The sequence below is a fragment of the Theropithecus gelada genome, chromosome 2 (genome assembly GCF_003255815.1).
Source record: "Theropithecus gelada isolate Dixy chromosome 2, Tgel_1.0, whole genome shotgun sequence".
NCBI lineage: Eukaryota > Metazoa > Chordata > Mammalia > Primates > Cercopithecidae > Theropithecus > Theropithecus gelada.
This window is the reverse complement of record NC_037669.1, coordinates 106,752,237-106,779,424: the sequence shown is the minus strand read 5'-3', so window position 1 is coordinate 106,779,424 and position 27,188 is coordinate 106,752,237. Positions and strand designations below refer to the sequence as shown.

At 43.1% G+C, this 27,188-nt stretch overlaps 1 protein-coding gene across 2 annotated transcripts in view; it reads left to right on the top strand.

The window, feature by feature from the left end:
- The window catches only part of YEATS2 (YEATS domain containing 2), a 115,421-nt gene that overhangs the window by 55,814 nt on the left and 32,419 nt on the right, over positions 1–27,188 (top strand). For both annotated transcript variants that reach the window (XM_025376580.1, XM_025376581.1), the window contains exons 12-19: positions 1,152–1,313; positions 4,127–4,230; positions 6,439–6,546; positions 7,341–7,523; positions 17,535–17,793; positions 18,727–18,888; positions 20,999–21,210; positions 22,958–23,116. In XM_025376580.1, the coding sequence (XP_025232365.1) occupies positions 1,152–1,313; positions 4,127–4,230; positions 6,439–6,546; positions 7,341–7,523; positions 17,535–17,793; positions 18,727–18,888; positions 20,999–21,210; positions 22,958–23,116 (1,349 nt within the window). The remainder of the gene's footprint in view (positions 1–1,151; positions 1,314–4,126; positions 4,231–6,438; positions 6,547–7,340; positions 7,524–17,534; positions 17,794–18,726; positions 18,889–20,998; positions 21,211–22,957; positions 23,117–27,188) is intronic.

The window sequence follows — 27,188 nt, the reverse complement described above, 5'->3', positions numbered from 1 at the left end:
AGCCACCGCTCCCTGCCATTGATAGGCAATTTTACCTACCAGGTAGGAAAATTTTGGAATTTACTACTTCAGAGGTAGAATAGGCCAAACATATAAATTGATTTGAAGTTTAGAGAAGTTCATGGATGATAAGTTTGATCAATAAAAGACAGTAGAGGATGTTTAACTGTCAGTAACTTTTGAGAGTATTTTGCGGGAACACAAATCTTTCTGGATTATGACTGTGACATAGTATTGACAGAGACTTTTGCTCTGGGTAGGTGAATTTCATATTTTCCTATTCAAAACAAGACACAAGTTTCTTAAATGTAGCTATTTACTTACTAATGTCCTTCCTTCCTTCCTCCCTCTCTCCCTCCCTCCCTTCCTTCCCTCCCTCCCTTTTCTCTTTCTTTCCTCTTTCTTTCTTGTTGCCCAGGCTGGAGGGCAATGGTGTGATTTCGCCTCACTGTAACCTCCGCCACCTGGGTTCAAGGGATTCTCCTGCCTCAACCTCCCGAGTAGCTGGGATTACTGGCATGCACTACCACACACAGCTAATTTTGTATTTTTAGTAGAGACAGTGTTTCTCCATGTTAGTCAAGCTGGTCTTGGACTCACAGCCTCAGGTGATCCACCCACCTCGGCCTCCCAAAGTGCTGGGATTACTGGCATGAGCCACTGTGCCTGGCACTTACTAATTTTCTCCCTAATTTTAGTGTCTTCAGGTATAACCAGTACTATAACAGCCTGCCTGTGGTGTTAAAAGATTTATCATATCAAGATTCAGCAGTTAAAAAAAAGATTCAGCAGTTTTGCATTGCTGTGTAAAGCACTGCTTTCTCAACTGTAATGTGTATACCAGGAGATCTTGTTGAAGTGCAGATTTATGTTCAGTCGGTCAAGGATGGGACCATAAAATCTGTTTCTTACAGTTTCCTCAGTGATGCTGATGCTGTTGGTCCAAGGATAAGGATGCAGAGCATGAAGCATACATCCTCTGCCTCCCCTATACCCCTGTTGCTGCTCAGTACTGGGAGCATGCAGTTCCATTTTATTTTCCCAATGTGTTACCTTTGTCCTGGTGGCACTGACCTTCTTCCTTGTCCTCGACATCTTACATGAGTTGAATATGTGTATTTTGTTTCTGTTCTCCCTTTTTAATTAATAAGGTTCCCCAATATCAACTCCAAGCCCATCACCATTGCCTCGAACCCCGACTTCCACTCCAGTTCACGTGAAGCAAGGCACTGCCGGCTCTGTTATTAATAATCCTTATGTTATCATGGACAAGCAGTCGGGGCAGATGATTGGAGCCAGCACTCCCAGTACAGGTGTGTATGTGATCAATATTTCTACAATCCAAAGGGTTTGATCTTTTTATTTTATTTTATTTTATTTTGAGACGGAGTCTCGCTCTGTCGCCCAGGCTGGAGTGCAGTGGCCAGATCTCAGCTCACTGCAAGCTCCGCCTCCTGGATTTATGCCATTCTCCTGCCTCAGCCTCCCGAGTAGCTGGGACTACAGGCGCCTTCCACCTCACCTGGCTAGTTTTTTGTATTTTTTAGTAGAGACGGGGTTTCACCGTGTTAGCCAGGATGGTCTCGATCTCCTGACCTCGTGATCCGCCCACCTCGGCCTCCCAAAGTGCTGGGATTACAGGCTTGAGCCACCGCGCCCGGCCTGATCTTTTATTAAAAAAGTAATCCTGCCGTTACTTGGTAGCCATGTAATTGGAGAATGAAATCTCCTGTAAACGAGAAGCGAGAATACATAAAAGGAAAGCCAATACTGTTCCTCTGAGGGGAGATTTACTCTGTAAAAGGTGCATTTTTTAGAATTTACTTGAGTTTTCTTTTAATTTCTAAAAATTCAAAATAAGCCGTAATTAATGTTCTTAAAAGAACAGTTGATTTTGTTTTCATTTGGAAGACTTACTCTTTGGGGGACTGTAAGCAATGTGGTTACTACCTCTTCCAAAGAAGCTTTTGCTAACATTGTGGGCCACATACATTTCTCCCCAAATAAAAAAGTGATACTATTTTCTTCAGAGAAGACCCATTCTGGTTGTGGGAGGAGAAATTGAAACCTTCAATTTTAAAGAGAACTCTAATAGGAAGAAGTCATCTTTGGATTCACCGTGTTCCTCATTATAATCCCATGCAGCTGTATCATGCTTTTTAGGTTTTTTTGAAATGCTTTCCCTAACATTATTTTATTTATTCCCTTCAGTTAGCCTATATTTATTATTAATTAATTAATTTATTTATTGAGACAGACTATTGCTCTTTCACCCAGGCTGGAGTGCAGTGGTGTGATCTCGGCTCACTGCAGCCTCCACCTCCCAGGTTTAAGCGATTCTCCTGCCTCAGCCTCCCATGTAGCTGGAATTACAGGCGTGTGCCACAACGCCCAGCTAATTTTTGTATTTTTAGTAGAGACAGGGTTTCACCATGTTGGCCAGGCTGGTATCAAACTCCAATCCACCCACCTCAGCCTCCCAGAGTGCTGGATTTACAGGCGTGAGCCACCGCGCCCAGCCCCGTTCAACCTGTATTTAAACACAAGCTCCTAACTATAAACTTCCGTGTAGCTTTCACTTCTAATTAAGAATGGAAGACAAATGAAATAAAAGGGACAATTATAAGATAATGAGACTGATTTTTTTTGTTGTTGTTTGTTTAACCTATTGGATTTGACACATGAATGTATGTTGGGCTTTTCCAAGCAGTTTTTGTTTTTGGAAAGGCTAAACTTTAATAATGATTATAATTGTGGAATGCCCTTAAAAATTACTATGTTCAAGGCTTACCTAGTATCTTTTGAACATACTTAGGGATGCCAAATAGGTATTATTTCATGACATTTGGTTTTAGGAATCAGCCAGAAGTCTTTGGAGGCAAGTTTGGTAAGTGGAGTAAATGATTAAATACTATTTGGGGTCTTGTTGACTATAGATAATATGACTAAATTTTTTTCAGACCCTAAAGGCAGTTGTACAAATGGAGTATAAAATGTTTAATGTTGGCCAGGCGCGGTGGCTCATGCCCATAATCCCAGCACTTTGGGAGGCCAAGGTGGGCGGATCACCTGAGGTCAGGAGTTCGAAGCCAGCCTGGCCAACATAGCAAAACCCGTCTCTACTAAAAATACAAAAATGAGCCAGGTGTGGTGGCGTGCACCTGTCGTCCCAGCTACTGAGGAGGCTGCGGTGGGAGAATCACTTGAACCCAGTAGGTGGAGGTTGCAGTGAGCCAAGATCAGACCATTATGCTCCAATCCAGGTGACAGAGCGAGACTTCGTCGCATGAAAAAAAAAAAAATAAGAATAATAATAATGTTGGCAGCATTTTGGAATAGGCGTAACTTTCTGGTGAAACTACTTTGAAGGAGCTAGCAGAATGCATGTATTCTGGCACATTTGTTAAACAGTATCATTATGTTATAGTATCTTTCATTGTATAAGGAGTAGAGCATAGAAATAGAATACTTTATAGTGTCTTTTATTGTATAAGGAGTAGAATATACAAGAATATGCTACTCTTTATTGTACAAGGAGTAGTCTAAAACAAGTGACTTTACTACTTATTCTTCTGCATGTCCTTACCAGCTTCTTACCTTCTTCAGGTTGAGCATGAGATCAGCTTCACGGGGATGGGTCCTTAAGGGTTTTTTTCCATGCTAGTTTCAGCCTTAACAATGACTTTTCTTTTTTTTTTTTTTTTTTTTGAGACGGAGTCTCGCGCTGTGTCACCCAGGCTGGAGTGCAGTGGCGCGATCTCGGCTCACCGCAAGCTCCGCCTCCCAGGTTCACGCCATTCTCCTGCCTCAGCCTCCGAGTAGCTGGGACTGCAGGCGCCCGCCACCACGCCCGGCTAGTTTTTTGTATTTTTAGTAGAGACGGGGTTTCACCATGTTAGCCAGGATGGTCTCGATCTCCTGACCTCGTGATCCACCCGCCTCAGCCTCCCAAAGTGCTGGGATTACAGGCTTGAGCCACCGCGCCCGGCCAACAATGACTTTTCAACCCTTAAAAATGAAAAATAAATAGTGGGAAAGAGGGGAGGATGGTGGAAATGCTTTAAAATTACATTTTGTAAATTTTACTTTGTTTATATTTTACTTTTAATTGTGCCTTGCTTCTCAGGAAGTCCTACAAACAAGATCTCCACGGCTTCTCAGGTCTCCCAAGGAACAGGTTCCCCTGTTCCTAAAATTCATGGAAGTAGTTTTGTAACATCTGCTGTCAAGGTAACGTTCTTACTGCGTTATTACACTTTGCCAGCTTCTTTTTCTTTTCATTTTTAAAAAATAACTTTTCAAATGGAGATGGGGGCTCCCTGTATTAACCAAGCTGTATTGAACTCCTGGCCTCAAGAGATCTCCCACCTGGCCTACCAACGTACTGCAGTTGCAGGCATGAGCTGCACCCAGCCACTTTGCCGGTTTCTGAACATAGTATGTTCAGCCTCAGCAAGAATGTGTCAGTTGATGATGCAAATTTCATAAAATGGAATCTTCAAGCTGTTAGGTGTCTAGACTTTACTACCTCCAGACTTTACTAACTTACTTGGATCTACTCCAGACTTTACTACCTTACTTGGATCTTTTCATAGTGTCAAAAATGCTTCACAGCACCTGTGTCAAATAGTCACCCAGTATCAATTTGAAAACTTACTGTGATAAGATTATTCATTTTCTTATTTATTTGAATAGTTTGTTAAAAATATTTCCTTACAAAAATATTCATCTGACCTCTTCCCTTTTGGACACCTCTTTCTCTTGCAACAGAGCTGCTGTCCACTCCCCTTTCTTTTGCTTCTTAAACTTTCCACTCCTTAACTCATAAAAAAAAAAAATTAAAAATATAAAAACATTCATTTGACAGCACATTCCTGTCTTTTCTGTATTTGCACCACCAAGAAGTAAATATACAAATGGCTCCCAACTTACAACGTTTTGACTTTACCCTAGTGCAAAAGCAATATGCATTTAGTGAGCCCTCAGCTTACGCTGGAGTTATATTCAGATAAACCCACTATACAGTGAAAATGTGGGAAGTCAAAAATGCACTTTTGGCCTATGATGTTTTCCCCTTATGATGGGTTTATCCAGACATAACCCCATCCTAAGTTGGGGCGCATCAGTGTTTCCTTTTCCGTGTGTTAACCTTTTACCTCCACAGAGTCTCTCCCCTGCTCCCCTTTTTCTGGGTAAGCAATCCTTTAAAATTTACAACTCCAAATATGATCTGACCTGTTCCAGTCAAATGACTAGTGCCTGACACAGCATTTCTTTGATTTAGAGGCTAATGATGATACTGAATGATTTTCTGCTCCAAGGCGAGGCTGTTCTCTAAATTCTGTGCAGTGTGTTGGCACTGTTATATGAATGTCTGAATTATAGTAATCTTGAAACTCTTAACTCTGCTGGTTTAATTTTTATTGTTTCTTGGTGATCATTTTACTCTACAGCCTTCAAGAAGTGTTCTTTGTTTCTGAATTTTGACAGATTGCCTCTGAGATTTGCATTTTGTGTTTGAGAATTAAAGAGAAACTACAGAAGTTTTGAATGTTGACTTTTGTTGTCTTTGCCTGTGCCAAATTATTCAAGTTTTTTTGGTTGTTTTTTAAGTTTTTATTGAAAAATTTTCCTTTGTATTCTAGGTGTTCATTGAGTAAATTTTACAAATCAATTGTGAGTACTATTAAAAGAGAGTATTTACTGAAACATTGCAGCTGCCCGCTTCTTTCATTTCTTTATTTAGTACCTAGGCTCCAGGGATATAAAATAAACTAAGTACAGTCCCTGTCCTTTAGTGGTTTACCAACTATCAGGGAAGACCAATAAAGTCAACCAAATATTAGGGGTAGTAAGTTAGAAGTCTTTCCAGCGTACAGCAGGACACAGGTGAGTAGATTGTTTCCAAGTTACAGCTTTTCTTTGCATTTGGTTTCTAAAGCAATGTTAAAATGCAGGTGTAGAGGCTTGGAAGACCCCAGGGAGTTTTAGGTTGTTTTGTCTTTTGTTTCTTTTCTTTTTTTTTTTTTTTTTTTGAGGTGGAGTTTTGCTCTTGTCGCCCAGGCTGGAGTGCAGTGGCGTGATCTCAGCTCACCACAACCTCCGCCTCCCGGGTTCAAGCGATTCTCCTACCTCAGCCTTCCGAGTAGCTGGGACTACAGGCATGCGCCACCACACCCGGCTAATTTTTGTATTTTTAGTAGAGACGGAGTTTCTCCATGTTGGTCAGGCTAGTCTCAAACTCCCAACCTCAGGTGATCCACCTACCTCGGCCTCCCAAAGTTCTGGGATTACAGGCGTGAGCCACAGCACCCAGCCAGTCTTTTGTTTCTTTATATTGCTAGAGAATGTCACAGGTTTGTATTAAATACAAGTGACTAGATGATCTGAAATCACCCATCTATCCTGATTGTAAAATATGTATTTTTACACACACAGCAGGAGGATTCTTTGTTTGCATCTATGCCACCTCTTTGCCCAATTGGGAGTCACCCTAAGGTTCAAAGCCCCAAACCTATAACAGGAGGACTTGGAGCTTTCACAAAAGTAAGTATGTATTAGGACATTATCCCAGAAGTCATAGTACTTTCTGTGGCATGTTGGAGTAGATTGACACCACCCCTACAACATGTTACTTTTTTTTTTTGGAGACGGAGTCTCACTTTGTCACCCAGGCTGGAGTGCAGTGACACGGCGTCAGCTCACTGCAACCTCCACCTCCTGGGTTCAAGCGATTCTCCTGCCTCAGCCTCCCGAGCTGCTGGGATTACAGGCACGCACCACCGCGCCCTGCTAATTTTGTATTTTTAGTGGAGATGGGATTTCACCATGTTGGTCAGGCTGGTCTCGAACTCCTGAGCTTGTGATCCTCCCACCTCGAACTCACAAAGTGCTGGGATTACGGGCATGAGCCACCTCGCCTGGCCTATCAACGTGTTACTTTTTAGTAGGTCTCAGCTTCTCATTCTGAGATGTGCTTCTATGTATTTAATGATGTCCTCAGGGCAGCCCTTGGAGTCCAGCAAGATGGGAATTCATGGAGCACAAACAGTGTGTGTGTTTCTCTCTGCTGTCATTTGCCACAGTCTCTAAAACAAGTAACTGTGTTATTACAGGAGCACAGAATCAAGTTCAGATCCTACTATTGGTCCCTTTAATAACTGGTATGGACTGTGTTTAAGTAGTATGTGTATTTACCCTTCTGGTGGAGTCATTCTTTACAGATCAAGTTTCATCAATTCATTAATCCCTGCAAACAGAAAAGATTCATATATTAGCAGCTTTATAAAATGGGATGTCTATGGATGTTTATTCAGTGTCATTATCATGTTTGTTGCAAGGTGATCATCAAACAGGAACCTGGTGAAGCACCTCACGTGCCCGCAACAGGAGCTGCCAGCCAGTCACCACTCCCGCAGTATGTGACTGTGAAAGGGGGTCACATGATAGCTGTGTCCCCTCAGAAACAGGTCATAACTACTGGAGAAGGGATTGCCCAGTCAACAAAGGTTCAGCCCTCCAAGGTTTGTGTTGGGTAGAGGTGGGAAAGTTCACATATAATTGATGATGTTTGCCTAAATAATTGACAGGTGCTGAAAAGATTCAGGGTGTCAGGGTTGCTGATCCCGTAAGAACCTGTGGGTGAAAGCCCAGCTGGAAAAACAAGTCCATTGGTGTGAAACTCTTCTACTCCTGTAGTAATCATTGGCAAGAGCTGGGTTATGTATTACAAAGGATGCAGGAATGGTCCAAGAGGCAGGGGAACACTGCTGTCTCTGGCAGCGAAGGCAACTGACTCATGGACACAACTTTCTACTTGATTCATCTCTAAAAGGGATCCGCTGTTGACCTGTTTATTTCTGATAGGAGAATGCTGTAGTTTATACCTCTGATGTTTGGGCTGTTATCTGTTTAATGATTCTTAGCTTTTTGTAGAGTTCATTTTTTTTATAATTTAGAGGTATGGGAGAATTAATGTATTGAGAGAATTTTAAAATAGCACATAGAGGCCGGGCATGGTCACTCATGCCTGTAATCCCAGCACTTTGGGAGGACGAGGCAGGCAGATTACCTGAGGTCAGGAGTTTGAGACCAGCCTGACCAACATGGAGAAACCCCATCTCTACTAAAAATACAAAATTAGCTGGGCGTGGTGGCCCGTGCCTGTAATCTCAGCTGCTCAGGAGGCTGAAGCAGGAGAATCACTTGAACCTGGGAGACAGAGGTTGTGGTGGGCCGAGATCGCACCACCGCACTCCAACCTGGGTGACAGCGAGACTCTGTCTTAAAAAAATAGAAAATAAAAAAATGAAATAGCACATAGAGCCATGTTTTCCTCAATCAGTTGAAATGTAGCCATGCATCACCTAATCATCATTCTGAGGTACATTCTGAGACATGTGTCATTAGGTGATTTTGTTGTGTGAACATCACAGTGTACTTAAATCTAGATAGAATAACTAACTACACACCTAGGTTGTATGGTGTAGCCTATTGCTCGTAGGCTGTAAACCTGTTCGGCATGTTACTATTGAATACTATAGGAAGTTGTAATAGGACAGTAAGTATCTGTGGATCTCAACATATCTAACAAAGAAAAGGTACTGTAAAAATACACTGTTACAATCTTATGGGACCACTGTTACGTAGGCAGTCTGTCATTGACTAAAACATCGTCAGTGTGGTAGATGACTGTGGAATCAATATTGAGTGCTTTTGTATGCTTTGCTTGTATTTATACGTTATCTATAATCCACACACAACCCTGGAGGGTGGGGATTTTCACCCCTGTTTTACAAATGAGGAAACTGTGGCTCAGAGTTTGAACAGCTTCCTTGGAGCATTACAGCTAATAAATGACAAAGTGTTTAAACTCAGGCCTGCTAACTCCAAGTTCCCCATTCCAGAACTAATGAAAAGTAGTTGTCTCTAACCTCGGTATGCTTTTAGAATATCGGGGTTAAATTATCTCAACCTTTGGCGGATATACTCTAAAACTATTAAGATATGGGCTGGGCACGGTGGCTCACACGTGTGAGCCACCCATCACTTTGGGAGTCTGAGGCAGGCGGATCACTTGAGGTCAGGAGTTTGAGACCAGCCTGTCCAATGTGGTGAAACCCCGTCTCTACTAAAAATACAAAAGCCGAGTGTGGTGGGTGGCGTGCACCTGTAATCCCAGCTACTTGGGAGGCTGAAGCAGGAGAATCACTTGAACCCAGGAGGAGGAGGTTGCAGTGAGCCAAGATTGTGCCACTGCTTTTCAGCCTGGGTGACAGAGGGATACTGTCTCAAAATCAAAAAACAATGGTCGGATGTGGTGGCTCATGCCTGTAATCCCAGCACTTTGAGAGGCCGAGGCATGCGGATCACCTGAGGTCAGACGTTGAAGACCAGCCAGGTCAACATGGTGAAACTCTGTCTCTACTAAAAATACAAGAATTAGCTGGGCATGGTGGCGGGCTCCTGTAATCCCAACTACTCAGGAGGCTGAGGCAGGAGAATTGCTTGAACGCGGGAGGTAGAAATTGCAGTGAGCCGAGATCGCAGCATTGCCCTCCAGCCTGGGCAACAAGAGTGAAACTCTGTCTCCAAAAAAAAAAAAAAGATTATTATATAGATGTTTTTCAGCTTGAAACCCAGCCTGCCTGTCTAAGGAAAATGAATTGTTTTGAGAAGAATCCCCCAAAATAGACAAAGATTTTAGATATTAGGTAGAGATTAGGATCAAGTTAAAAATTCATAGTGAGGGCTGGTCGCAGTGGCTCGCGCCTATAATTCCAGCACTTTGGGAGGTCAAGGTGGGTGGATCGCCTGAGGTCAGGAGTTCAAGACCAGTCTGGCCAACATAGTGAACCCCGTCTCTACTAAAAATATAAAAAATTAGCTAGGCGTGGTGGTGGGTGACTGTAATCCCAGCTACTCAGGAGGCTGAGGCAGGAGAATCGCTTGAACCCAGCAGGCAGAGGTTGCAGTGAGACGAGATCTTGCCATTGCACTCCAGTTTGGGGAACAAGAGCAAAACTCCATCTCAAAAAAAAAAAAAAAAAAATTCATAGTGTTATCGGTGGTTCTAAAATCTGTAAGTTTATTAACTACTTTCTCAGACTTACCTGGTTATAAGAATCATCTGCTTATAGCTACCTGGGCCACCATCTCAAACTTAATGAATCAGAATCTTCTTGAGATCCCTGGGAATCTGGGTTTTTAATTTTAATAAGTGTCCCTGCTGATTCATCTGCTTAGGCAGCAGATTTAGGAATCATGATGCTACAGCATCACATTTGATTTTGAGGCATTTATAGCCAGAATGACTAAGACAGGCATCCCCAGCTGCTTCCTAGTGCTCCCACTGTGGTTCTGGCTTCAGGGGTAAGAAATCTGCCAAAATCCCTTAGTAAATCAGTTATTGTCATCTGAACTTCCTGTTCAGGTTTGTCTTATATGTATCTCAAAATCTGTTTTGCTTCACGTAGGGATATATGGTTTTACCGATTTCTGCTTTGAATCTACTTAGCATTTCTGTTTATGTTAGAAGCTCTTGGATAAGTTAGTTTCCATTTTTTGCACTTTGCATATCACCAGTCCACTCCTCCAGTGATGCTGAGCAACTGTACTGACAGGTCACATGGCCACCTACTTAATGGTAAATGTAAGGTTGGAGGAAATAGTTGGGTGTGTGCCAGAATGGCCTAAATATAGTTTAAGGGCATCTGAAAAGAAAAACCACAGCAAAGTGTGAAAGAACTGCAGAGAAGCAGTAGGGCATGAGATGATACCACTGTTTATCCAGGAAATGGAATCCATGATTAGCAGTTGAGATAAGGAGCTGTCTGTAAGTACAGACTGTTCCTGGTTATTGCTGAAGTGCATTCCTAGAAACTATGCCAGAGAACAGGCTGGGTGTGTGGTTCATGCCTGTAATTCCAGCACTTCGGGGGGCCAAGGTGGGCAGATCACCTGAGGTCAGGAGGTCGAGACCAGCCTGGCCAACATGGTGAGATCCTGTCTCTACTAAAAATACAAAAATTAGCTGGGCGTGGTGGCGTGTCCTTGTAATCCCAGGTACTTAGGAGGCTGAGGCGGGAGAATTGTTTGAACCTGGGAGATCAAGGTTGCAGTGAACCGAGATCACGCCACTGTACTCCAGCCCGGTAGACAGCAAGAATCCGTCTTTAAAAAAAAAAAAAAAAAAACAGTATACCAGGAAACAGGAGGGTGGCAAAAAATGGCACTGTTTTACCCTCCATGCTACTTTGGGACAACAGAAACACAGCTGATCTTTTTCCTGAAAGTGGGAAGAGGTGCTGCCTTTGCCATGAAAAGGGACAACTGAGGAATAAGTAGTTCCATATTGGAAGGAAGCAGTGTGTTAAAGTAAAAGCAGCATGAGCTTTTCAGTTAGAGCTTGTTGCAAATCTCAGATCTCAGCCACTCATTACTAGTATAACCTGTGCAGGTTCTGAGCCCTGGTCTTTCAGGGTTGTAGAATTAGAGATTGTATATGAAGGACCTACCTAGCACAGCGCAGGTGCTCAGTAAATAGTAACTAATGTGAGTATCAGGGGTATCCATGCCTAAGTACCATGGTAGAGGTTATCAGTGAGCACTTAACTTGTAAACAGCCATATTTTTTAATATCTGGAGGGAAAATCTCAGATACAGACTCTTCCCCTTCGGTTTGCTGAAGTAAATTCTGACTTGCCAAAGGTATGTGTAGGAAACAGGGAGGGCAGAGATAAAAACATTTAATCAAAGCATGAATTGAAGTTAAGTAAGTGTATAGCAAATATAAAACAATGGGCGTCTGCTTTCTCAAGTTAGAAGGAAATTAGCAATAGAGGATTATTGAATGGGAAGAGAATGAGAAGAGTCGGTAGGTGAATTCAGGCTCTAGGCCGAAAGATGTCTTTTTGGTGGTTGTTGCTGTTGTGGGTTTTTTGTTTTGTTTTGTTTCGTGACCATAAGTCACCGTAGTCTCAGCCTCCCTGCGCTCCAGCAATCCCACCTCAGCCTCCCAGGACTACAGGTGACACCACCACACCCTATTAGGTTTTTTATTTTTGTTTTTTTCCCTATATTTCGTGGAGACTGGTTTTCACTATGTTGCCCAGGCTGGTCTTGAACTCCTGGGCTCAAGCAATCTGCCTGCCTCAGCCTCCCAAAGTGTTGGGGTTATAAGCATGAGCCACTGTACCTGGCCAAAGTACGTTGTTTAAAAAAACTAACAAACTAATGTTAGGTAATACTGTCTTATTTAAGAGCCCTTACACCTTCTTAGTGATGTCCATAATCAGCTGCAGAGTTTTTCCCAACAGAATGCAGACTTCTTCGTTCTCCTGTTTTCCAGAAGGAAGGTAGGGAGGTGGTGGTGGCCATCTCCCAGGCGGTGTGCACATTGTGGATAAGCTCTGCTAGTAAAGACTGCCCTCCAGTGGCTGACTTGGGATACCAGGTTTCTTTTTGAGACAGTCTCGCTCTGTCGCCCAGGCTGGAGTGCAGTGGTGCAGTCTTGACTCACTGCAACCTCTGCCTCCTGGGCTCAAGCTGTACTCCTACTTCAGCCTCCGCGGTAGCTGGGACCGCAGGCCCGTGCCACCATGCCCAGCTAATTTTTTTCTTTTTTTTTTTTTTGAGCTGGAGTCTCGCACTGTCGCCTGGGCTGGAGAGCAGTGGCGCGATCTTGGCTCACTGCAGCCTCTGCCTTTTGGGTTCAAGCAATTCTCCTGCCTCAGCCTCCCAGGTACCTGGGATTATAGGTGCCCACCACCACGCCCAGCTAATTTTTTTGTATTTTTAGTAGAGACAGGGTTTCACCATGTTGGCCAGGCTGGTCTCGAACTCCTGACCTCGTGATCCGCCCTCCTTGGCCTCCTAAAATGCTAGGATTACAGGCATGAGCCACTGCGCCTGGCCATTTTTTTGTATTTTTTAATAGAGACTGGGTTTCACCATGTTCGTCAGGCTGGTCTCGAACTCCTGACCTCTAATGATCCACCCGCCTTGGCCTCCCAAAGTGCTGGGATTACAGGTGTGAGCCACCATGTCCAGCAGGATACCAGGTTTTACCAGGCTCTTGGAGAAATCGTGTGTCATATCCTGAAAACTTTGAAGCAGTTGGCATAAGAAGGGAAAAGCAAGTCGGGTGCATGTAATTTGAGGAAAGAAATTGAAGTAGGTCTAAAATGTGTGTATTGTTTTCCTTAAGTTCTTTCTTTGTTAGTTTAGGAACATAAAAGATTCTGTGTAATTTAACTTGTGAAATAGGTTATTAAGTTTGATATGTTTAGGAGGTATGAAGACTGCTATCTTAGTTAAGAGAAAAGTTCAGCTACTACAGCAGAGAAACCTGAACACCAGAACCTTAAGTAAGTTTATTTCTCTCACCCAGTCGTCAAGAATCTAGATTCCTCCTGCCTTTCCTTTTTTGCTCTGCCATTCTCAAAATTTGACTTTCAGCTTGTGGACTAAGAAAACACTTCATCTCATGCCTCCACGTTCACATTTCTTGCCAGAAGGAAGGGAGCAGGGGGAGAACTGAGGGCAGACACAGCCCGAAAGTTGCACTCACTTCTGCACACATCCCGTTAGCCAGAAACCAGACGGCCACTCCTAGGTCCGGGAGGGCTGGGAAATAAGAGTTGTGATTCCATGTGGCCATTCCCCCAGCTGAAAACTGGGGGCTCTGTTACATGAGAGGAGAAGGAAATAATAGATATTGGGGTTCAACTAGCAGTTTCTGCCACACCCCCAAAAAGTTTTGCTACATTAAGGTTTTTTTTTTTCTTTTGTAAATATACAGAAAAGTTCTTTATCAGTAAGAAGGGTTTCCATATTTCCACATCACTAGGAGGATGACCTTGCCCTGCTCTGTGGCTACAGAAACTCTACAGATCCCTGCAGAATGAAGTTCATGCAGTTAGAACAGAGATGTAGGCCAGGTGTGGTGGCTCATGCCTGTAATCCCAGCACTTTGGGAGGCCGAGGAGGACAGATCACCTGAGGTCAGGGGTTCGAGATCAGCCTGGCCAACATGGAGAAACCCCATCTCTACTAAAAATACAAAATTAGCCAGGAGGGGTGGCGCGTGCACATAATCCCAGCTGCTCGGGAAGCTAAGGCAGGAGAATTGCTTGAACTCAGGAGGCGGAGGTTGCCGTGAGCCAAGATCGCGCTACTGCACTCCAACCTGGGCAACAAGAGCAATACTCTGTCTCAAAAAAAAACAAAAACAGAGATGTAGATGTGGGTAATAAGGGATGTTTCAACCAAACCAGGAGAGCCGGGGGGAATTTGTCTTCATTCTAGGTTAACTTGCTTTTGAAAATTGGTTATTTTATTTTGTTTCTTCTTTCCTTCCCTCCTTTCTTAAACATACAGAAAAGTAGAGAGAATATTGTGATGAATCCCACTTGCCTATTACCCAGTTTCAACAATTAACAGCATTTTACTCATCTTAATTTCTCTTCCTGGAATATTGTAAAGCAGCAGGCAGATCCCAGTGTTGTATAATTCACTCAAGATTAATTTCTGTTTCACCCGCTGAATCCAGAGGTTGAGATCGAGGTCTCTGCCTTGACCAAATGCGGAAGACAGCCACAAATGTCTGTCCTTTGGCTGTCCTTTGCTGGTCTCCACGTCCCCTTGTGGATTATTATTCTTTAGTTGAAGTGTTATGAACAACAACAGCTGTCTTGTTAGGTAGGCATTCTATTAACTTGTTCTCATTTTGCTTCTGATTTTGGGAGTAAATGTTATCCATATCTATATCCATATTATAGATGAGGAGGCTGATGCTAAAACTCAGAGAGGTTAAATCACTTACCTAGCTACTAACTAATAATAACTAACCTGGGAAACCAGATCTGTCTGCTTACCGAAAACTACACTGTTTCCTCTTTGTGACACTGTGGTTTATAATACTTGATTAAGGTACTGTTTTCTTTTTTTTTTTCTGAGACGAAGTCTTGCTCTGTCACCAGGCTGGAGTGCAGTGGCGCGATCTCAGTTCACTGCAACCTCTGCCTCCTGGGTTCAAGCGATTCTCCTGCCTCAGCCTCCCGAGTAGCTGGGGCTACAGGCGCCCACCACCTTGCCTAGCTAATTCCTTGTAATTTTAGTAGAGATGAGGTTTCGCCATGTTGGCCGAGACAATCTCGATCTCTTGACCTTGTGATCCACCCGCCTCAGCCTCCTAAAGTGTTGGGATTACAGGCATGAGCCACCGCGCCGGGTCAAGGGACTGTTTTCTTTACATCAGCTGTGTTATTCGAGTACATGGTAAATGTAAATTACTGTACTCACAGTCTTTGAACAGAAACCATGTACGATATAGTAATTTTTTATTTAAAACTTCCTACTTATCAGTTGCATATGGTTTATCATTTCATTCTACCTTCTGAATAACCTTATTTTAAAATTTAGAAATACTCTAAAATTCCAGCAACATAGGTAGAGAATTAAGTAATCAGTATGCCCATATTCTCCACCCCAAATTTACATATTCATGTTTACTTCAGATCTTTTTTCTCCAAATAAAAAGTTTCTGATAAAGTTGAAGTCCACTTTGTTCTTCCCAGAGGCAGCAAGCACTGTCATGACTTTGATGTGTAGCCTTCTACTCCGTGCACTTCATTACATGAATACATGGTCATAGGAAACATAATGTTGTTTGTGTTTTGAAGGTTTACATAAAAGATATTTCTACTTACATTTTTCTGCAACTCCCTTTTCACTTTCTTATTCTTCCAGTCTGTTTATACTATTATATCCCTAATGTATATAGTTCTAATTCATTTATTTTTAGTATGACCTTTCATTGTCTGTCTTATGCCACAGTTTGTCCATTCCTCTATCTGTAGACGTTAAGAATGGTGTTGCATGCTGGAGACATTAAGGTTGCTGACAGCTTTTGGTAAAAATAACGCTGTGTTGGACATTGTTGTATACATTCCCTTGAACACGTGTCTGTTTCTCTAGGATATACACCTAAAAACAGAGTTCCTACTATATGGGGGTATGTGAATTTTCCGTTTTAGCAGGTAGGCCAGTACCTCTCTGGAATGGCTGTCCAAATTTATCTTCCTACCAGCAGTGAGCAAAAATTCCTATTTTCCCCACAGCCTCTAGTAACTTCTTGGTGTTATCAGACTTTTAAGCCTTTTTTTCCCCCAATCTGATGGGTGATCCTGTTTGTCTTTTTTGCCTTAAGAAGGTAAATCATTTACATTTCTTCTAACCTTGTGGAAGTCTGTTCATCTAGTTTCTGGTGAGAAGTTCTTTTTATGAAATAAAGAGCTGAGGAGTGGAAAACACTGCTCCAATTTGCCATTCATTCAGTGTTTCCTTTAATTGAACATCCTATTGTTGACTTTGTTTTAAAAACACTCCTGAGTATTTTCTTAAAAGAATTCATTTTACTTTTGAAACTAGATACTTCTAATTTTCATTATTTGGGTACTGGGGTGTTTTTTTTTTTTTTTAAACAGTTAAATATTATTATTATTATTATTTTTTGAGACGGAGTCTTGCTCTGTCGCCCAGGCTGGAGTGCAGTGGTGGGATCTCAGCTCACTGCAAGTTCCGCCTCCCGGGTTCACGCCATTCTCCTGCCTCAACCTCCCCAGTAGCTGGGACCACAGGCACCCGCCACCACACCTGGCTAATTTTTTATATTTTTAGTAGAGACAAAGTTTCATGTGTTAGCTAGGATGGTCTCGATCTCCTGACTTCATGATCCACCCACCTCAGCCTTCCAAAGTACTGGGATTACAGGCATGAACCACCGCACCTGGCCTAAGTATTATTCTTGCTTTTTTTTTTTTTTTCCCTTAGACAGGGTCTTGCTCTGTCATCCAGGCTGGAGGGCAGTGGTATGATCACGGCTCACTGCAGCCTTGAACTCCTAGGCTCAAGGGATCCTCCCCTGCCTCAGCCTCCTGAATAGCTGGGACTACAGATGTGTGCCACTGTACTGGCTAATTTTTTTTTTTTTTAGACAGAGTCTTACTCCGTCACCCAGACTGGAGTGCAGTGGCATGATCTCCGCTCACTGCAACCTCCGCCTCCCAGGTTCAGGGGATTCTTCCACCTCAGCCTCCAGAGTAGATGGGACTACATGTGCATGTCCCATGCCCGGCTAATTTTTGTATTTTTAGTAGAGACTAGATTTCACCATGTTGGCCTGGCTGGTCTCGAACTCCTGACCTCAAATGATCCTCCTGCCTTGGCCTCCCAAAGTGCTGGGATTACTTAAAGGCGTGAGCCACCATGCCCGGCCAAACTTTATACTTCTGAATTTCCCAAATTTTCTATTAAAGTAAGTTATAAAAAGTAGCTTAGGTAAGACAACAATTGTTAAGATTCTATTATTGTAATACCCAAGTGTAAGAAATACGGTTGCCGTTCACACCTGTGTAGGTAGGTTTCCTAGATGACCAAATTAGGCTGCATGTATTGTGTGCCGGTCTTTGTTTTGCTCTTTGCCAAAACAGTGACTGCTGTTCTACCATTGGACTCTGCTCTGTTTTGAACAGGTTGTCGGGGTACCAGTTGGGTCTGCTTTACCTTCAACAGTGAAGCAGGCTGTGGCGATCAGTGGTGGCCAGATCCTGGTAGCCAAGGCCAGCTCTTCTGTCTCCAAAGCAGTTGGTCCAAAGCAAGTTGTGACCCAAGGAGTTGCCAAAGCAATTGTGAGTGGAGGTGGAGGAACCATTGTTGCTCAGCCAGTGCAGACCTTAACCAAGGCCCAGGTCACTGCCGCTGGTCCTCAGAAGAGTGGATCCCAGGGTTCAGGTAAAACGGATCATCACTGGGGGCCCTTTCAGCAGAAGCTCTGTCCAATATTTCCTTTGCTAGTGATTTTGTTTGCTATTTGATCTTGTCTAGGAAAGCCTAGTTAGGTTGATGCTGTAAGAAGTGTATTGAAATGTTTGTTCTTTTTTATGGACATTTCACTTAAAGGTAGATATTTAGCTTAAAGTTTACACACACACACACACACACACACACACACACACACACACCATTTCTCAGTACCGTGGGGGATTGGTTCCAGGACCCCCTACTGCAGGTAGCAAAATCTACAGATGCTCGAGTCCCCTATGCAGATCTTCTGGTGTACTTTTACATCACCTCTAGGTTGTTTTAATACCTAATAACAGTGTAAATGCTGTGTAAATAGTTGTTACACTCTGTTGTTTAAGGAATAATGACAAGAAAAAGTCTGTACATGTTCAGTACAGATGTACTCATCTTTTTTTCTCCCAATCTATGGGGATACAGAGAGCCAACGGTACTTGCCAGTCAGGAGCACAAATTTGCCCTAACTTTGACTTTAAACAAATGGGGGAAAATATGTATTCCTCCATAGATAGGGTGATTGTTTCATTAATTGTCCAAACCATAGTATTTATGAGAGTAAAAAGAGTCACTGTTAATAATTACAATGGGACGGGTGTAACCTAGAACTGTTTTAGGCAGAACCAGGACATACGGTCACCCTATTATATACAAATATAAAGAGCCTCTGGCAGGCTTTTTGGTCTATAAATTATTTTTTAATTAGCAGGATATTTAAGAATATCAGTCTTTAAAGCACTGTGCATCTGGGAAACAAACTTTGAGTTTATTGCTTGTTAGTGTTCTAAAATAAGATTTTATTGCCTTTTTAGAGTGTTGCCCTTAGTTTCAATTTATCTTACAATTTTTTCTCCTTTACCATTTTAGTAATGGCAACATTGCAGCTACCAGCCACTAATTTGGCCAACTTGGCAAATTTGCCTCCTGGCACTAAACTCTACCTAACTACAAACAGCAAGAACCCTTCAGGAAAAGGAAAACTGCTGCTGATCCCTCAGGGAGCCATCCTGCGAGCTACAAACAGTGCTAGTAAGTGAAACCGTTGGGTTGAATCGTTTGGTTGTTGGTTCTGTGTGTGTGTTCATCTTGTCCACCTGAGGGTAGTTCTTACCTGTTTCAGAAAGCATTTCCGTAACTCTGTTGGGTGGTGTAATGGTAGCATTTGCCCAGATTGATTTAACACATAACGATAATTTAACTAGAAGTGGATTTGCTCCTCAGCATTTGGGATCAGGAATGAATTACACTGGAGAGAGATGGCTAGTGAGGCTGTTAGGAGAAAGCCGTCTACAGGAACCATGAATGAAGTGGTGTCTGAAAATTATCTGGTGTTACCTGAGGGAAGATCCATCTACTCAGAGAAGCTGGAAGTCTATTTTTGGGGACAGGTTGGCATAGGATTGGAATCGAGTGCGTCCGTTTGGCTTTGTTTAGATGGGGGTCCCTGACCCCTGGGCCGCACAGCACGAGGTGAGCGGAGGGTGAAGGAGCATTACTGTCTGAGCTCTGCCTCCCGTCAGATCAGCAGTGGCGCTAGATTCTCACAGGAGCGCAAACCCTGTTGAGAACTGTGCATACAAGGGATCTAGGTGGCTCACTCCTTACGAGAATCTAATGCCTGATGATCTGAGGTGGAACAGTTTCATCCCAAACCACCCCCCACCTCCTGCCCCAATTCATGGACAAATTCTCTTCCATGAAACTGGTCCCTGGTGCCACAAAGCTTGGGGGCAGCTGGTTTGGATGTATTCCTTACTTCTGCTAGGTTTAGAGGTGGAAAGAGAAATACAGACTCTGCCTAGGTGTGTAAGTCTTAAAGCCCCATGGAAATGAGGCAGTTTATTTGCCGTTACAGAAACTTTTGCTTTGACGTATCGAGAAAAACAATTTGGGCAGTGTTGAAGAGGATAGGATAAAAGGAAATTATTTCTCTCTGAATCAGAAGTAGAAAGGTATAGCATTCAGGGTCATTAGAAGTTAACCGCCCTTGCCAAAATGCAGTGTGTCAGCTAACCATCCTTGTGTTCATTGACCATGATGGGTCAGTTCCACTCTCACTTGGTATTTTTTCCTCATACCTAAGCAGTGGTATGTCCAAAAGTTAAATATGTAAGAAAAGCACAGTATAAATATAAATATTTCAGAAGTCATCCAGGGAGCTACTTAGATTCTTGTGATATTCTTGGGGCAAAAATAAACCATTGGGAAGGAAGTTGTTGCAGTAATCACTGGAATGAAGGTGGAGAAGGAAATTGGAAATATTCTTGAGTGAATATTCATAGTGCAGGTAGTTCAAATGCATTATCTCACCAAAAGAGAAGGAAAAAGAGTTTTGACGTGGGATTTGAAAGGCAAAGAAGAATGGGGTCCTGGGATCATTGTAAATGAAGGGAAGTCTTCATTTTTCCCAAGACAGGGAGACAGCATTGAGCACTGTAAAGTGACACTAAATTCCATCAATTCACTGACATTGAATCAGATGCCCAAAAGTTGGGAAGCACCTATCTGAGCACATTTAAGTGTTGATTAAAATACTTGGCTAGAGGCTAGGTGCAGTGGCTCACACCTGTAATCCCAGCACTTCGGAGGGCCAAGGCGGGCGGATCATGAGGTCAGGAGATCGAGACCATCCTGGCCAACATGGTGAAACCCCCTCTCTACTAAAAATACAAAATTAGCTGGGCGTGGTGGCACGCGCCTGTAGTCTCAGCTACTTGGGAGGCTGAAGCAGGAGAATCGCTTGAACCCGGGAGGCAGAGGTTGCAGTGAGCCAAGATCTTGCCATTGCACTCCAGCCTGGCGATAGAGTGAGACTCCGTCTCAGAAAAATACTTAGCTAGAAAATGTCAGTAGCAAGCCTTCTCTTGATCTCCCATGACCACGTCAACGTATCTTCATTGTACTCAGAGCCGAAATACAGTCAGTTGTCATGCAGTTGAAAGGAAATAGATTCTGATCTAAAAATCTAGGAGGTTCTCCTCACTCTTGTCACAGGGTAGGTAGATTACAGAAAAGAAGGAGGAAAATGGGAAAGGAGAAGGAATGGCACTAAAAGGGAAACATCTCTCTGGGCTCATTTTTATGTTAAAGCTTTGCTTGATACATTTTGTGATGTTGCTGTCATTCACTGTATTTTTAGATCTCCAGTCTGGCTCAGCTGCCAGTGGTGGGAGTGGTGCCGGAGGAGGAGGAGGTGGTGGAGGCGGTGGCAGTGGTGGAGGCAGCAGTGCAGGAGGAGGAGGAGGAACAGGAGGAGGAACAGCAGGAGGAGGAACTCAAAGTACCGCCGGCCCTGGAGGGATATCTCAGCACCTGACTTACACATCTTACATCCTCAAGCAAACTCCCCAGGTCTGGTTATCTGTAACTGATATTTTAAATCATTTAGCTATTTGGTAACTATGCTTAATCATAATTGATTGACCTTTACAGCTCTGGGATCAGGATTCAATACTAACACCTTAGCCATGTTATCTATAGCTATATCTTGGCTGGGTGTGGTAGCTCATGCCTGTAATCCTGGCACTTTGGGAGGCCAAGGAGGGTGAATCGCTTGAGCCCAGGAGCTCGAGACCAACCTGGGCAACATGACGAAACCCTGTCTCTACTAAAAATACCAAAATTAGCTGGGCGTGGTGGTGCATGTCTGTAGTCCCAGCAACTCTGAAGGTTGAGGTGGGAGGATTGCTTGAACCTGGGAGGTTGAGGCTGCAGTGAGCTGTGGTCGCACCACTGCACTCCACCCTGGGTGACAGAGCAAGACCCTGTCTCAAAAAAAAAAAAAAGAAAAAAAAATTTTTTTATCTTTTTGTGCTCGTTTTGAGAGAAGTGGAAATAGAGATTGAGAAACACTTTAGTAACTTATCCAGGATCTTCCTGCTAAGCTAATGGTAGAATTTGGGTTTAAGCCAGGCACAGTGGCTCACGCCTGTAATCCCAGCACTTTGGGAGGCCAAGGCAGGCAGATCACCTGTCAGGAGTTCAAGACCAGCCTGGCCAACATGGTGAAACCCCGTCTCCACTAAAAATACAAAAATCAGTTGGGTGTGGTAGTGCATCCCTGTAATCCCAGCTACTTGGGAGGCTGAGGCAGGAGAATCTCTAGAACCCACGAGACAGAGGTTGCAGTGAGCTGAGATCACTCCATAGTATTCTAGCCTGGGCGACAGAGTGAGACTCTGTCTCAAAAAAAAAAAAAGAATTTGGGTTTAAACCCAGATCTTCCTGCCTTAAAGAAAGATTTCTACTATGCTGATTGCCTCCCAAATCCATGAGGTAATAAACAGTATTAATGTACAGTTGAGGCCGGGCGCGGTGGCTCAAGCCTGTAATCCCAGCACTTTGGGAGGCCGAGACGGCCGGATCACGAGGTCAGGAGATCGAGACCATCCTGGCCAACACGGTGAAACCCCGTCTCTACTAAAAAAATACAAAAAAAAAACTAGCCGGGCGAAGTGGCGGGCGCCTGTGGTCCCAGCTACTCGGGAGGCTGAGGCAGGAGAATGGCGTGAACCCGGGAGGCGGAGCTTGCAGTGAGCTGAGATCCGGCCACCGCACTCCAGCCTGGGCGACAGAGCCAGACTCAGTCTCAAAAAAAAAAAAAAAAAAAAAAAAAATGTACAGTTGAAAAGTTGCTCGTAGAAGGGAGTGATCAAAGAGACAGTATCAAGTTGTAATATTTAGAGTTAGGTTAGATTTGATTAGGAACGGGTTTCCTCCTCCTCTCCTCTTGTCATTAAAGTCTTGGCTCTTTTCGAAGGAAAGTCATAGAATTTTGGTTCCAGATGTTCTTATTGAGAAAGATGTATAGTTATCAGTCTGAATGATTAAATCCAGCTTTGAGGACTAAATTGCAAAACAGAGTTTTCAACAGACTGCTCTGTAACTACGGTGCAAAGTTTGAGAGGTGGGGATAACTGTTGGAAGTAATACTTAGAGCACAACTATTCTTTTGAATTATTTTGCCTACATCGCAGAATTAAAGGGGAGAGCGTTGTAGCTTGTAAGATGGGACGTTACATGTTATTTAGGGGATCAGAACAGTCCATTTGAATTTAACAAATTATCGGTTAGTTCTTTGTATTTTTTTCTAACTTAGGGCACATTTTTAGTTGGCCAGCCATCACCCCAGACTTCTGGAAAACAACTCACCACTGGGTCAGTGGTCCAAGGAACACTGGGAGTCAGCACGTCTTCTGCACAAGGACAACAAACACTAAAGGTCATCTCTGGACAGAAAACCACGCTGTTTACACAGGTAAATATGCCCATGCACACACCCCAAATATGGGGTGACTATGGCATTTATTTACATATTTACATGTAGTTTCTCTCTTTTCACAAAGAAATTAAGGTTACATAAGAAAATGAACAATAAGGCCCGGAGTGGTCGCTCAAATGCCTGTAATCCCAGCACTTTGGGAGGCCAAGGTGGGTTAATTGCCTGAGGTCAGGAGTTCGAGACTAGACTGGCCAACATGGCCAACATAGTGAAACCCCGTCTCTACTAAAAATACAAAAATTAGCCGGGTGGGATGGTGCGCACCTATAGTCCCAAGTACTCAGGAGGCTGAGGCAGGAGAATCGCTTGAACCCGGGAGGCAGAGGTTGCAATGAGCCAAGATCACGCCATTGCATTCCAGCCTGGGCAACAGAGCGAGATTCTGTCTCAAAAAAAAAAAAAAAAAAGAAAGAAAGAAAAGGAACAATAAAAAAATATAGAAAAACAAAAACGAATCTTGAGGTTTGGGAAAATATAAGTAGAATGAGAAAATTAAGGCCCCAGGTGTTATTCTGATATGTAAACAGTCAAGATATCTTGCACAGTTAATAAAATCAAGGTGTAAATTTTATAGCAAAGACAAAATGAGAAGCATGGTCAGTTTTAAAGTCACACTATATGTGAGAAAGAAAAAACACATATTTCATTAGAAGAAACAAAGCTTTCTTGACACTTTGTTGTAAAATTTCTCCAGATGGACTTCACGTAGAAGAGGTGGGAGGATCCGCCTGCCTCGGCTTCCCAAAATGCTGGGATTCCAGGCGTGACCCACCACACCTGGCCTTGTTTGGAATTTTTGCAAGGGATACTGGTCAGTAGTTTTCTTAGTAATTTCTGTCTGGTTTGGTATCAGGGTAATACTGGCCTCATAAAATGAAGTGAAAGCTTTTTCTTGCTTTTCTTTTTATTGGAAGAGTTTATATAGAATTGGTACTATTTCTTAACTGTTTAATTGAATATACCAGTAAAAGCCATATTAGCCTGGAGTTTTCCTAATTGAGAAGGTTTTTATACTACAGTTTTAAATTTCAGTTTATTTACTAGATATGGGACTGTTCAGGTCATTTCTTTTCCTTTTCTTTTTATATATATTTTTTGAGACAGAGTCTTGCTCTGTTGCCCAGGCTCCTGGGTTCAAGCAATTCTCCTGCCTCATCCTCTCAAGTAGCTGTAATTACAGGAGCCCACCACCACGCCTGGCTAATTTTTGTATTTTTAGTAGAGACGGGGTTTTACTATGTCGGTCAGGCTGATCTCGAACTCCTGACCTCGTGATCTGCCTGCCTCGGCCTCCCAAAGTTCTGGGATTACAGGCACAAGCCACCGTGCCCAGCCCGTTTTCATTCTTGCTTTTTATAATTATGTGTCTTCTCTGTTTATTGATCAGTCTAGCCAGGGGTTTATCAGTTGTATTGATCTTTTCAAATTAGCAGCATTTGGTGTCCTAATTTCTTTTTTGTCAGATGTCCTTACCCATGTTAAACAGATACAAGGCCCCGCAATTCACTGTAGGCAGTTCTTTTAAATCTTCCTCAGATTTCATACCTGCTTGTGTTGCAGCAGTGCGCAGGTGAGACAATTCCTGTTGCCTCTCCCTCCTTGCAGGGACTGGCTATCTTTAATCTTCAGGTTACTTGGCTACTTTGAGATTCAGCCCTCCAATATGTTTCAGAAAAATAAGATTTTCTAGTATATTCAGCCTTTTCTTTTTAGAGTAGGCGCAACCATGCTTTACAGCCCTCTGTTTCCTATGTGGAAGCAAAAGTCCCTGACCAAACGGATTTTAACTTGACAGAGAAAACTTTATTTTTATTTGTTTATTTTTTTATATATTTTTTTGAGACGGAGCCTTGCTTCATCCCCAGGCTGGATTGCAGTGACACAATCTTGGCTCCCTGCAGCCTCCGCCTCCTGGGTTCAAGCAATTCTCCTGCCTCAGCCTCCTGTGTAGCTGGGATTACAGGCGCGGACTGCCACGCCTGGCTAATTTTTGTATTTTTAATAGAGGTGGGGTTTCACCATGTTGGCCAGGATGGTCTCAATCTCTTGACCTTGTGATCTGCCTGCCTCGGCCTCTCAACGTACTGGGATTACAGGCGTGAGCTGCTGCACCCAGCCTTTACTTTTTTTTTTTTTTAATTTTTTATCTTTCTGACTCAAGATCTAACAGAAAAAACTTTAAATTGCTGTGGTTTCAGATTACATAATACAACTAAACTTGAGGAAACTTCCACTAGTTGAGCTTCAGTGTAGCATCAGAGAAGAGTAACAACAGTACTTGAAAGAGCTGTTAAAATACTCTTCCCTTTTCCAACTACATATGGGGATATATCTCAAACCAACACAGCAAGCACCGCAGGAAGGAGGAAGCAGGGGGTGCAGGGCATGGAGAGTACTGGAAACTGAATAGAACTGGCTGCTCTTGCTGCAGTACCCAACACATCACCCTTGTAGTTGCCTCAAGCTTCTGCCATCACCAGATGTGGAGCATATCTAGCATTTTTCCACGCTTCTGTGGCAGATTCTCCTGGCATGTCCTGCGTAAGGCTTTTATCACTTGGCGAGGCTTTCTTCTGCAGTTTCTTGTCTGTTTTTCACAGTTGCTTGTCCACTATTGGACTCCTCAACTACTTCTTGAACACAACCAGGAGAATACATTTATTTATTTATTTATGCCTTTTCTGTTTTTTTTGGATTTGGTGCTGAGAGGAGTATTGCTGTCCACAGTGAAGATAAAATGGCAGAAATGTTTATGCAGTGAACTCTGTGGCAGCAAAATACATAAAGTGCAAAGACTATTAAGAATATGAGGAGAATTTGATAAAACTACAGTCACAGAGAAGAATTTTAACATGTCTGTCAGCATTTAGCTAATCAAGTGGATAAATCCTTTTTATTATAAAGGATTTGTATTGGAATAACACTACTAACAGGCTTAATTCTGTATCATGGAGACACAGAATACACATTTTGCTGGTATGTCTATGGAACGTTAACAAATTGATTATATACTTCGCCGCAAAGAGAATCTCTTAGCATATTTCAAAAGTAGCATCCAATGTGCTTCATGCTGTTACTCAATAAAAAAGTCAAATCAATAACAACCAAAAAACTTGAAAATTAAAATACTCTTCTAAATTCTTCGGTCAAAAAAATCCAAATAAATTATGGATGATTTTAGCTGTTAATACAAATGACAATTTTATTAGGGTTCCCCAGAGAAACAGAACAAATATAATATATAGATACTAAGAGGAAATGTATTACGGGAATTGGCTCATGTGATTATGGAGACCAAGGAGTCCCACGACATGCTGTTAGCAGGCTGGAGAGCAGGACAGCTAGTGGTGTGATACAGTCTGATTACAAAGGCCTGAGAACTGGCGGGGATGGGAGTGAGGGGCACACTGGCATTAAGTCCTGGAGTCTGAAGGCCTGAGAACCAGGAGCTCTGATGTCTAAGGGTAAGAGAAGATTGATGTCTCAGCTTAGGAAGAGAGAGAGAATTCGCCCATTGTCCGCCTTTTTGTTCTATTCAGGTCCTTGACAGATTGGATGATGTCTGCCCACGTTGGCAAGGGCGGATCTTCTTTACTCTGTCTAGTGATTCAGATGCTGGTCTCTTCCAGAAATAATATTTTATCAGGTATCTGGGCATCCCCCAGCCCACTCAAGTTGACATAGAATTAACCATCCCAACAGTACTTCTTATTAAAACCTGTGGAGGCCGGGCGCGGTGGCTCAAGCCTGTAATCCCAGCACTTTGGGAGGCCGAGACGGGCGGATCACGAGGTCAGGAGATCGAGACCATCCTGGCTAACACGGTGAAACCCCCTCTCTACTAAAAAATACAAAAAACTAGCCGGGCGAAGTGGCGGGCGCCTGTGGTCCCAGCTACTCGGGAGGCTGAGGCAGGAGAATGGCGTGAACCCGGGAGGCGGAGCTTGCAGTGAGCTGAGATCCGGCCACCGCACTCCAGCCTGGGCGACAGAGCCAGACTCAGTCTCAAAAAAAAAAAAAAAAAAAAAAAAAAAAAAAAAAAAAAAAC